Here is a 12,860-nt window from a genome sequence, read left to right on the forward strand (position 1 = left end):
CTTTCATCAAAAGCACCAGTTTGCCCGGTGACAGCCAAGGCATATCAGACTTGGGCATGCACCCTCAGACTAGCTGGCGTACACTGGGTAGCATGGATTGTGCATAATGCCACACGCTCTGTTGTTCGTGTCGCTTTCCATTGCGATAGTTGCAGTTGTGAGAATATACATGGAGAGGTGTTCGGCATCAGATGACATGGGAAGGATGGAAGGGACGGCACATAAGTGCCTTTTCAATGCAACTATTAAAGCCCACTCCATTTTTTCTATCTTTGAACTATGCATGACAGGGACAGTTTGCCAGAGAAGAGATTTTCACTAGTATTTACTGTTAAAACCACACTGCACTTTCCCTATTCGAAACTTCATAAAGGTTCGTAAGTTACGAATCAATATTTTCAAATGGTGAGAAACTGAGCAGTGGTTGCCTGCTCGTGAAAGGAGATGAGAACCTAGTGGTACTTGTGAGAGAAATCGGACAGTAATTCAGAGGCAAAGTTTTAATGCCAGTTTTGTATGATACTGCAACTACAGCTGTCCAATCCTGTTCAATTGTTGGCATCTCTTGTGCGTCTGACTGGAGCCCTCAATTACCGAGGCAGCCATACACATAAAAATTTATTCATCTGAAATGTGCCTAGAACTCATTTTTGCTCACTGATGTTTATCACATAGTTCCTTGCATTTACTTAGACTCTTTTGGTAAGGTAGATCATTATTTTAGAAACGGATATATCGAAATTTACAGTCGAACGCGGATATATCGAACCCGGATAATTCGAATTTTGGTTGTATCGAACTCACGGAATATCCCCTTGAAAATACCATGTAAAAGTATAGGAAAGCTGCGTCGTATATCAAACTCAATTGCACCGGTCGTTCGATATATCGAATTCCTTACCACGCATTGGACGGTGTGCCTTCAACAAAGACGATCTCATCACCTCGACCGTTTGCCGTGCGACGTTTTCAAGCCATGCGCGGAAGGAATGAGAGGGCACAGTTCGGCGACTGCTGGCCTAGGGCAGCGCCGCGCCCTTCCTCCAAAGGTGCGCGCATCTGCGGTGATCACTGCCGCGCTAGCACGTGACATTTGCAAGTCATGTGTGTGTAAAGGAATGAGAAAGAACCAATGCAGCCGTGGTGTTCTGGAGAGGGGAAAAACGCGATACTCTTCTGCTGAGCTTTATCTCTCCCCTTCTCTCTTTCCCGGTCTTCGCTTGCAGCAGCACACACTACGCATGCGCAGACAAGCCAGTTCAGCCCGTGTCAGATGCTTCTCCAGTGTGTGTTGTGAACGCTCTGCGCGCGGCGGCTGACGTACGATTTGCGGCGTCTCATCGTGTCGTCGTGCTGAACGCGCGTATATAACGCGCGTAAGCTACGGCGACCACGGACGCTAAAAAACAGCAGATCTTTGTCTTTTTCTTTTTTTTGTGACAGTCTTCTATTTTTGCCGTCGTGCTGAAAGTATGTTATGGAAGCTGCGAAGGTTAAGATGCAGCAGTTTTTCTTTTTCTTTTGAGAGAGTTGTTCTTGTCGGGCTGAATGTGCAGCGCAGCGTAAGCTATGGCGGTTGCGGACGTTTAGAAGTGGCAGATTATTATTATTTTTTTTTTTTTTGCGAGAGTCATTCATTTTGGCATCTGTGAATCAACGAAAGTATGCGGTCGGCTTCGATCATGACACCGGCTTTTAACATTCCTCGCTTCAAACGGCATTTGCAGCTATCACGCTTGCCAATGATTTTGTAGCAGTGGACTATGCCCGCCTCATCCCAAGCGCGGCGCAATAAATTGAACCAGGCTTGTGCAATCAAGCCATCTCACGGACACTCTGCCAAGTTCGCTCCCTGCCACCGCAGGATCTATGAAAAGTATAGTCAAAAGATAAACACGTCGTGACGTTATCGCTGCGCAGCATCTTGGCGCGCTGCCAATAAATGAGCTGTGGATGTGACGGTCGAAATGGAGGGACGCGCCCCCAAACTTACTTTTTTTCAAATTCTCGGGAGCAAAAATGAGAAGTGAGTTCATTATGCGACTGGGTTGACTACGCGACAAATACCGTATCATTTTTTACAATCAGAAGCGGCATCTCAAGCCAATTTCTGTATATCGAATTATCGATATATCAAACTATTTCACGATCCCCTTTGAGTTCGATATATCTGGGTTCGACTGTATAGGGTGCCTGATAAGAACAGCACTGTCGTGGTCCTGTCAGTGTTTGACAACAGGGTCTAGACTTCCTGTTCCCATGTTCTCTCTGCAATGTATTGCTAGTACCAGAGAAAAGTCATGCAATTACACTTAGCAGGTCTTCTACATCGATACTATGCAAACATCTAAGCAGCACAGCTCAAGAGTCATATTTTTACGCGAAAAATCAGACAACAGTGTCTGAAAGTGCCAGCAATACATGCAGGTGTTGGTGCAAGTAACAGTTTTGTGCACACTCCTTTACACCACTGCCGCAGTGGTTGTTGACTTCATGAAAATCACCAATAAGAAAGGCTGTTAATGTGACGTGTCTCCCCACAATCGCACACGTACGAGACTGCTATTGCCCACCTTGGCACAGGCCACCAGCTGGGAGGTGGCGAGGGCACCCTGGGTGGCTGCACCAATCACTTTGTTCTGCTGGCCCTGGTCATCGCAGGTGGAGGCTACATTCTTGGCCTGCAGCACCAGGGCAGCCGTGGCATTGGCCACCTGCTTGGCTGCCGCCAGGAGCTGGTCCTGCACAGGGGATGAGCCTCCTCTCACTCTCACGCCCTCTGACCAGTGATCAGTACCAATTGCACGCCGTCAAGAACAACACAAAAGCTTCCAGGAATGCAATTCAAAATATCCACTTCGTAACAACTGCATTTCGCGCACATTTAGGTCCGTTCCCAGTAGTGGAGAGAGAAGCAGCTTCAATGTTGCATCTGCACAGCTCAAGCCATCACTAAAGAACACCACCATCAAGAAATTGAGGCTAGAAGTCTCCACGTAACGAACGTAAATACTACTTATAAATAATGGTTGTTTTGAAACTCTCTCTCAATATTTCAAACAAAGACTAACAGTTTATACTTGGTTACAAAACACATATATACACCGAAATTCCCATTATACCAAAAAGATTTTGCATTCTTTACCTATAGATTTCATACAATCGTCCCCTTTGAGCTTGTCGTATTGTAAAACCTCTTCGGCTACCCTTTCAGGAGTGGCAGTTGTCTCCCCTTCGAATTATGTGCTGTGCCAACACCCTTTTTCTCTCAATTTAGTTAGGTCACATTCTTACCCAGTTCTTTTTACACTCCTTACCTCTAATGTCACACCATTTCTTTCAGCATAAAAAAAAATGCCTATCACGAATTGTTGGGCTCACCAGTGGTACCTAAGCAGTGACCATGCATGCAAGCATGTACGTGCACGCTCACACATGCACGCACGCACCCAATGTGAAAGGCACGGACACACCTGTAGCTCGGTGTCAGCTTCGTCCTCTTCGCCAATGGTGTAGAGGACGGCATGACTGGCCTCCCCGACTCGGCTGGCAGCATTCAGCAGGTTCTGGCGAGGCTGCACGAGGAAGGCACACCTCAATGAGGATAGAGGATGGAAGCTCACCACCACATCCAGACAAAGTGCTTTAACTGAAAACAGGGCTCTCCACAAGCTCAAAAGAAAGGGGGAGGCCAGAAAATGAAAAAAAAAAGGTGGCACCACCACCACCAGCGGTTGCTTTTATCCAGTGACAAGGGCTTGTCTCCTTCCCTTTCCTCCTGCCTAGCTTCTTCTGTTGCAGAGCCACAGAAAGCTGTCTGCGAGTATAAGGAAGTCTGATGCAAAGACAACCAAGCCAGGTTGGGCTGTGGAGGGGCCAAAGCCACACAAAGTATTCTTACTAGTGTTGGCTCAGCCCCCACTTCCTATACCATAAGCATTTCCTACAATGTAAATGCCCATATATAATGCATAATAAAGCCCTCCCCCACCCCCACCCCCTCCCATTAAGAATATTTGGCAAGTCTCTGTTCTCTCTCCCCTCATGGCATCCCTGATCAGAAGGGCCGGTACCTAAGACCCACCAGCGTGGCATGCTGTCAACCTGATACTACACCAGAAGCCCCCTGGAGTCAAATGGCTGTGTCGCAGGATATGCACTGCTTGCTGCTGAGGGTAGAGGATGCTTTAATGTAATCACCTCTGCTAGACATTGCCTTAATGAAATGCCGACTGCACAGACCAGACTAGAAGCTTTGCATGTGAATGGGATTGATCTGCAGTGTTGCCTTTGCACTGCCTGTGGCTCAAGCCGAATATACAGTAAACCCTCGTTAACACGAACTCGCGTATCTCGCAAAATCGGTTAAGTCGAAAATTTCGAAAGGCCGCGCTTTCACCTCCCATAGGTGCTTTGTATTAGCTCCCGTTTATCTCTAAGCATTTTTCGGGCGTAATGCGGATATCTCGAAATTTTGACCAGAAGGACCAAAGGCAAAGGTCATTACCGAAAGGCGATAGGGGCTCCGAGCGAGCGCTTTGTTCTTATACTAAGTGCCGAACGCGGTCACATTCAATGAGCGAATACAAAATTCCCATGGACGCAGCTGTATTTCGCCTTGGGAGCAGTAACGTAAGCGCCGATCGCGCGCGGGGGCTGATGGGTCATACTGGCAAGAGCCATTTAGTGATTGTGTGGTTCTGTTTCATCGTGCTATGTGCACAAAGCGTTGATTGATTTTTGTTGTGTATGTGGAGTCCGCAACGCTTGCTCCGCAACAAATGAATGCAGCGGCGGCGACCAATGGTTTATGCGACACGTTTAGCAGCCCGAGGACGCTTTTGTCGGGTCGACTGCCAACGCGAAGCGGGCAAGCATTACCGTTTTTCCTTTAAAAATTATAAAGTTGAGTTTTTCCTGAGAATTCTTTTCTGTTTATTACAAAAGCTCCCTTTGTGCAGTGGAGCGTCGACGAATGGGACGGGCCGAGGGCCGCCAAAGCATTTTCGCTCGTCGCTGTCGCACTCAGGTTCTGGGTTTGTAGAAAATTTCGTGTATCACCCAGAAGCAGCTCGATAGGCAGCCAATCGCAAAAGGCTTTGGGCTACTCAATTTCCGTCCTGGCTTTATTTATTATTATTATTTTTTTTTTGCACGAGCGAAGTTGGTTTGAGCGGAGAACCTGGAGACGCTCACTTTGTCTGATCCGTGCATATACGAGCGTATCGAGACAATTCAGTAAAAGCTTGGTAGGGTAGTAAAGGAAAATAAAAAGGCTAGATATTGTTCATTTTTGAAAGGAGCAAGAGGAAGTCGCTGCTTGCATCGCAGTGTAGTAGCGCACCGCTAAGCTGTGACCTTTTTCTTTTTTTTTTTCTTACACGCGATGCATTACAAAAAAATTCATCCCTGTTTTACCATAAGCCATGCTGTTTAGTGTTAGAAACGGGATATAACGTAATTGTACTCCCCCTGACCGAACGACGAGGCGGCGGTAACAAAGCAAAGCTGAAAAGGCGCCTCTGTCGCAGAGTTCCGTCGCTCCGTGCGGTGTGCACCAGTGGCAACGGCGGGCATTGGCGGCGGCGGCGGCGCGCGATTGATCGCCAGGGATTGTCGCCAGAAGTTTTTGGCATTTTGCTTAACTCGAAACTTCGCTTATCTCAAAATTTTCCCGGATTTTACAACTTCGAGTTAACGAGGGTTTACTGTATGCGTGACACCACACCACATCAGAGTGTCGAGGTTGATACAAACCATCACTGCTGCAAAAAAAAGAAACGAAAAAAAAAAAACCATGCGCCCACCTCCTTGTTCTGGGGTTCGGCAGCTCGCAGCAGGTCGGAGAAGGCACTGCAGAGGCGCCTGGCTGCATCCAGGAGCTTCTCACCCGAGTCCTCATCGTCCATGAGAGCGGCGATCATCTTGACGTCCTTGGACATCTCGGGCAGGTTGCTGGCACTGCAAGGAGGGGCAGGGAGCTCAGGTTATGGCACCCTCCCCTTCCCTTGCTCCTTTCATTCTTCCTTCCAAACGCACTTACATGGAGGTGATGGCTGCTCCAACGGCTGGCTGGTCCACTTCTTCTGGTGGCCCTGCACAAATAATGCAAGGTCAACTGTTTTGGCCTTACACAACTTTGTGTCTATACCATTGGAGCTGAATCAATATGACACACTTCCCAAAGCAGAGAGAGCATGTACGGTTAAGCTTCCTCGCTATAACAAAATGTTTTCACAACGCTGTCTCTACAGGACACCACATGCTTTTAACCAAAATAAGTAAATTTTCCCCCACATTCAATGTAGGGAAGTTTTACTACTGGTTGGAAATGAGCCCAACAAAAAAGAAGTTATGCCAAGACCTTAAGTGGCTAAGTGGAGCACGCACAAAATCACACACTGAGTGCATGCCAGAAAGTGGATGCGGCTTGACTGACAGATGTAAAATGTCCAAGACATGCACAGGCAAAGTACGGCCGAAGCTGGTGAACGGGGAGTCGAGGAAATCCATTATGAAGTGCGAGTGCCAGTTCAAGGTTAGAGCCAAAATGGTGGCGCACTGCCAATGCTCGGAAGCAGGCCTGCTGCAACACCTTGAATTGTAACCTAGATGAGCTACACACATGCCGATTTTGATTCAGGCCCAGCAGATAGGACACTAAACAGGAGCAAAGAAAGCATCTGGAGGCGCATACAAACAAAAATACTTCCTAATCCAGCGGTACTTGGAACAATTCTCAGATAGATGCGAACTGTCAGGATACGGCTGAATGCGGGGGGGGGGGGGGGGGGGGGGGGGGGGGGGGAGAAACTGACCTTCCTATGTTTGTGAACCAATGAGGTGGTGGCCCTCAAAACGAATAACAATGAAAGCAAAGCAAAAACTCATAATTAGAGCATCACACGCCAACAGTGCTCGTTGCGATGACATGCGCTAAAGTTGTTTGACAATTTGCAACACAAGTAGGACACAGCGACATCTCTATGAGTATAAGAATACACATACATCGCCGTTGGGCAAGAAAGATTCATATGAGCAGTGCAGAGATTACACTGCAAATGAAGGTTTATATTAGCAAGGCTGCTACATGTTTTCAGGAGCTCATGTGCATGCTAAGAAATGAATTTCAATGCAGCGAAATTTCGGTTTAAGATATAAAAATGCAGAGCTTACTAACTTTATTATATTAAGGGTGAACTGGTGCTATAATGGCAAACATATAATCCAACGCTGCTTAGATTTTCAGAATTTTGACTAAAGAATAAGCACAAAACATATTTACAGAAAGAGTTTATATTTTCTGTTAAAGGCCAGTCATCATTTGCTCCTGCAGTGTGGTCTGAAAAGCTTGTGTAGTATTTATGACCTTGAACCCACACTTTCAACACCTGAGAGAAAGGTGACCATGCATGACACCAAGGGACCGAGCCCTGCAACTTGCATGACCAAGGCCAATGGTCAAAGCACTTGACCATCCCTAGCCAAGTGCTTTCCCTCCTGCCCCTTCCAGTAGTGGAACCAATCTTTGCCCCATTTAAGGAAGACAGGACTCTAGAATCATTTTTCTTCATTTTTACAAATGTTCAATCTCAGTCAGGTCTTAATGTTGATTTAAACAGCACAAGCAATGCCCCTGAGAAAGGGTATGTACCTGCCGTGAGGGTGACCACCTGGGCGGTGGCAGCGTTCATGGCCGCAATCTGGGAGCTGACGTTCTGGCGGTGGGTGTCCAGGTGGCTCTGGCGCCACTGCAGGGAGGCAGGGTCCGAGCCCAGCAGGGGCCGGGCCTGAGGCAACTCCAGCTCCCGCAGGGAGGCCTGCACCGCATCCCGGCCAGCGCCCAGGCTCCCCAGCAGCGCCCGCTGAGGCTCCGAAGACAGCGCCCGCACGTATGGCTGCTGTGCGGGCTGAAAGACAACATGGACATTGTCACCACCACGAAGCAGATAACCCCAGTTCTGTACCATTCCAACTTTCAGGGCTCTTAGTTATAATGCTCGTCAAGAGATGACAAGAGATGACAAGAGATGACATTTTCAAGCATGGTTTACTGTTTCTTTGCTCTCTCTCTGTCAGTCTGTGTGTGGGGCTTTTTTTGCAGTGCGCAAACCCAGGATGCTTTCACATTAGCACACTGAAGCCACCCTAAATGTGCACCAGCTTCACCATTCAGAAAGGGAGTCGCGCTTGTGAAGCTGCTGCACATAATGGCTTTGTGCCAGTCGAAGGGCGCAAAACTTTGCTGCGCACTTTGCTCCTGATGAAGTGTAATTGCTTGCAAAATAATGCTGCACGTGATAGTGACAAATCAATTATCAGCAAAGAATTCTCTCGAACGGATACTGTTACTGAACTGTCAAAAGGCACCGTATTGTCTTCTGGCTTAAAGCATTTCTCTTGATTACTAAGGTTTTGTTACCACCACAGCCAATCTGCACTCTGCATTTTCCTTCCGTGTCATCCCTTCTTTCATGCATGCCCCACAAATGCAGCAAAGTTTGCCTTTCTTTTTTGCAAGAACTAGGACTCTGAGCATACTCTTTCTTGACATTTTACACTAATCATGCCTGTGGACAATGCTAATAAGCATGGGATAGAGTTGGTACAAACACTGCCTTTCATTCTTGGCAAAAAAATGACCATGCCAGGAATGACCAGGTTGTCCACCGCCCCAGTGGACCACCTGGTCATTCCTGGCATGGGTATTTCCTTGCATCCACACGAAAACAGCATTCCCAAGTCGCACAAACTATGCACATAACATCCACATTCATCATCATCATCATTTATTGAACCCTTACTTTACAGGATAGTACACAAGGGGGGGGGGGGGGGGTTGAAGCGACATACATTTTAAAACAGTACATGAGGAAAGTCAAAGATGTTAAAGCAACAACAAAAAAATCTTGTAAAACAAATATATATAAGCATACAATGAGAGTAAGAACTACAACGAATACAATCAGTAAAACCAAAAATTGCAATCAAGGAGAGCAAGTGAATTAATCAAACTGTGGGTGGGAAAATAAATTTTAGACAAATTTAATGTTCAAAGTCAGACAGTAAGCATTGTTTGAATTTGACAGGGTCATTTTCCATGACAGTAGGATCTGGCAATTCATTCCATTCCTGTATTGCATTCTTCCAGCTCACATTGTACCCTCTCTCGCAAGCCCCCTTGAAAGTGAGCAAGTAATACCTTAATTAGTGTCCGGCAAGGTTTAGCGCGACCGGACCTAGGTTTCCCATGTGAGAACGTAGAGATCTCGTAAAAAAAAAATCTAGTTCCATTCCCGAGGATGCAGAATGCCAGAGTAGTTGGAAAACCGTAAAGTGAGAATTCCCACAATGACCCTAATGCATTAAATTTCAGCACTGTTAAATAAGAGCTTTCCTGAGAAGAGCCACCCTTTGCAAGCATTAGAAGAGACTGCTCGCACTACCTGCTCGACGGCTTCCCTTTCTTGAAATGGCCTCAAATCTCAGGCAAGCAGGATGCTAAAGATAATAATTCAATAAATAAATAGCTAACATAACACGGACACAGAAAGAATATTGTTGTCGTTGTTTAGCAAATAACATATGGCACATACCCACACAGGGGAATAGGCCAAAAATATAAGAACACAACAGCACTCCAACTTCTGCTTATAACTCCAGGAAGCAAACAGAGAGCAAAAAAGTAGAAGCCCCGAAAAAGCACTAATGCCATAAGGAATGGCAGGAATATAAATATATTATAAAAATTAAAAATTATGAAAAGTAAAAATTAACTTGAACTTCTGTGTTTCTGTAAAAATGATAAAAATACCAATTAAAAAATTTGTCTGGCACTATGGACCACTAAAGCGTGATAAGGCAAAAGCTTTTGTTTCAAACTTCGCTGATTTCTGGTTTTACTGCGTCTGCTTCTGTAGGTTGTGTAGTGTGGCGTTCGAGGAAGCGCCAAATGAAAGGTGCCACACGGACGCCTGGATCGGTATATGACGCAACAGTGTAGATATAAGCTTATAATATTTTACAGCCAGCATATAAAGCCCTGCTTTAACCGAGCCGTACGAACATGCCTGCTTGGCTTATGGATAACATGAATGTAAGCATCATGACATGCTGACTCTGATATCACTCTCCCATATAAAAGGAGAGGCCCGAGAAGGCAGCGCCTGCTACATCCACTTAGTGCTCGGCCATGTCAGCTGCCAGCTACCGCCTCCCATGTAACGAAAGCGTATTAAGGCCTTAATACTCTCCCTTTGGGGGGCATGGGCCCAAGGCGGCCCACCTTGATCTATGATGGCCGCCATCTTGGGTGGCATCACATGACCTAGAGTGGCTGCAAAGTGTGACACCTTCTGTGAACGACAGTATGAGCCATTAAAGGCTTTCGCCTTAAAGTATTTTATAAATTAATTTAATATTTGTATGTCATTCGTTGTGGCCTTGACGTTTTTTCTGCTTTTCATCTTCGTTTGCTTTGTGTTTGCTTCCTGGAGTTAAGAAGAAGCTGAAGTGAGCGCTTGTTGTGTCCTTATAATTTCTCTGTGTCATGTTTATGCGCTTATGTTAACTATGTATTCACATCAGCTTGCCCAGGTACCTGCGTTTAATAATAAAGAACTGGACAAAAGAAGGAACTTGAGTGACCACTGCCCAAAGCCTACCTGGCATGAGGAAAAGCCAGAGTTTGCACCGATTAAGTTTTGGAATGCACTCACCGTTGTGGCTGTGTGCGCACTGATGGCCTGGCCAGTCTCCATCTGCTGCTGCGGTGCAGGCATGTGGCCCTTGACTCCCACCTGGGCTCCTGGCAGAAGGTGAAGAAGCAACACCCACCCACCGGTTTTCATCTTCACAAATAAAAACAAAATATGCAACTAAAGAAATTTGATTTGGCCTTTATCTGTGCTTTTCCATCGAGTCCTCAGGCAGTTCTCCTTACTGTGGTCTACACATCCCAGTGTGCCACTGCCACGCCATCGAAGGAACAGCTTTTGAACTAAGTTCTTCAGCTCACCGGCTCTAGGATGGTGCCGACTGGCAAACTAAAAAAGGATCAACAAATATCTTTGGGCTGTTGCCATCTTTGGGTTTTTTACCCGCCAACAAAAGGCACGAGGCTTACAGAGAACACGCACAAAATATGTGCTACGTACAGAGTAGCAAGTCTGACAAAAAAAAAAAGGAATATTCGAGGAACAGTCACTGCATAACCATGTTTGCCTCGCCGATTCATTGTAGCACAGAGCGAGGGTTTCACAATGTTGCAGCAACACTTTCAGCTGCACGTAAAGCGATCTGTGACGCTTAGCCTCCGTCTTTGCTCTACTCTGCTCAGGAAAAGCAATCTACACTACAATAAAACATCTGAAATGTGAAGTAAAGCAAACAGTGCTTTGTGCAGTACCCCTTTGCTGCAATCCTCTGTTCTCCTGTTTACTGACACTAGGCCCCCCCAGTTTTAATCGCTTTATAGAACTCTTTTATGACTCTCGGTGAAACTGGTGTTCTGAGTTGTAACTCTTTCCCGTGCAGCTCAATGTCCAAATGGTAGCATCCTCCCCCCCCCCCCCTTCTTGTGAAAAAGTCAATACTGAGCAGACATCGATGCAAACAGAATGCTCTAGGAAAAATTGCGATTACAATGTCCAGAGCTGCTTGCGAAAACACAGCAAGCATGTTCTCCGGAAGGAGTTCCCAGCACTTTACGAACAGAGCACGATCAAAAATGGCAGCTGCTACAATCCTGACAGTTGCCAAGAGCACCACCCCTGCCCTTTCCTAGTGCCAGTTTGCCCAAACAACAGTTTAACCACGTCCAAACCAGCCAACCTATCTGCATCCAGCTGCCCTGCCACCGAATCCTTCATTACGAGGCCACTGTTACATGCCTGATGTTTTTCTTCTGTGTCGTTGTCATGCCTCTCCAACTTCTAATGGCAATAAAACAACTAGCTCGGTTCCATTCCCTAGCCCTACTGCCCCCCCCTGCCACTGCTGCAGAATGACGCTATGATATCACAGGTGCCAAGCTGTGTTTCGTGAAGGTGTTCAGCATCTCCCGACATGTGGCCCGAGTAACACTGCAGCCTGAAGGTTTTCAAAGTAATCGAGCCACGCATAACAACAAAGCAAGTAATCGGCAATGCTCAAATAGTGCATCCAATTGCTAAACCCAATTTGTGCACCTGTGCGCAATGATCATTCTTTAAATAACCATGATCACGCTTTAAGGATAGAGACACTTTACACCTTTTTTCCAAAGATGACACATCAGTGGGAAAACCTGGCACAGAAAGTTGTTTTCGGCGCTTCTTTCATATTTAAAGCACCAATCTGAAAATTTCAAATAATCTCGGTGCATTTTTTTTATTAGTGGAATTGGTGCAGGGTAGAAATCTCGACATGCCAGCTGTGTTTTCTGCCTTGCCCACTACGCACTAAGTGCGCCCCTAAGAGCACTGTAAGACACCACCTCGGTAAACAAACAGCTGGCCACCACTTCCCTCGGCGGCCCCTTCTGAAGAGAAGTGAAGCGAACGCTCACACAGCCAGGTCACCACACTCCACACATACCTTGGGCACCCGGGCGTACCACCGCTGGGAGGGCTACGGAGCCCACTGCCGGCTGAGACGGTTTCGCGGCAGGTGTGTGCTGTAAGATGGTTGCCCTGCAACAAGGAGAGAAGCACCATATCACCTGACTGGGAATCTGCTGCACAGTACACCGTACTCAATTCTTCCCTGGGAACAGAAAATGAGAGCCAGTCAAGCAAGCAGAGATTTCCCTCCCCCCAAATAAAGTGCATAGACACTTGAGCAAATGCGTTTACTCTTGCAGGACAAAAAGAGCAGAACTT

At 46.6% G+C, this 12,860-nt stretch overlaps 1 protein-coding gene across 5 annotated transcripts in view; it reads right to left on the reverse strand.

The window, feature by feature from the left end:
• rhea (Talin_middle and talin-RS domain-containing protein rhea) overlaps window positions 1–12,860 on the reverse strand; it is a 179,209-nt gene that overhangs the window by 84,860 nt on the left and 81,489 nt on the right. For all 5 annotated transcript variants that reach the window (XM_084607575.1, XM_084607579.1, XM_084607577.1 and 2 more), the window contains exons 15-21: window positions 12,577–12,671; window positions 10,719–10,807; window positions 7,655–7,910; window positions 6,044–6,095; window positions 5,808–5,961; window positions 3,474–3,575; window positions 2,574–2,741 (exon numbers count right to left, since the gene is read on the reverse strand). In XM_084607575.1, the coding sequence (XP_084463701.1) occupies window positions 2,574–2,741; window positions 3,474–3,575; window positions 5,808–5,961; window positions 6,044–6,095; window positions 7,655–7,910; window positions 10,719–10,807; window positions 12,577–12,671 (916 nt within the window). The remainder of the gene's footprint in view (window positions 1–2,573; window positions 2,742–3,473; window positions 3,576–5,807; window positions 5,962–6,043; window positions 6,096–7,654; window positions 7,911–10,718; window positions 10,808–12,576; window positions 12,672–12,860) is intronic.

This window comes from Amblyomma maculatum, chromosome 6 (genome assembly GCF_055883805.1).
Source record: "Amblyomma maculatum isolate TAMU_Amacu chromosome 6, ASM5588380v1, whole genome shotgun sequence".
NCBI lineage: Eukaryota > Metazoa > Arthropoda > Arachnida > Ixodida > Ixodidae > Amblyomma > Amblyomma maculatum.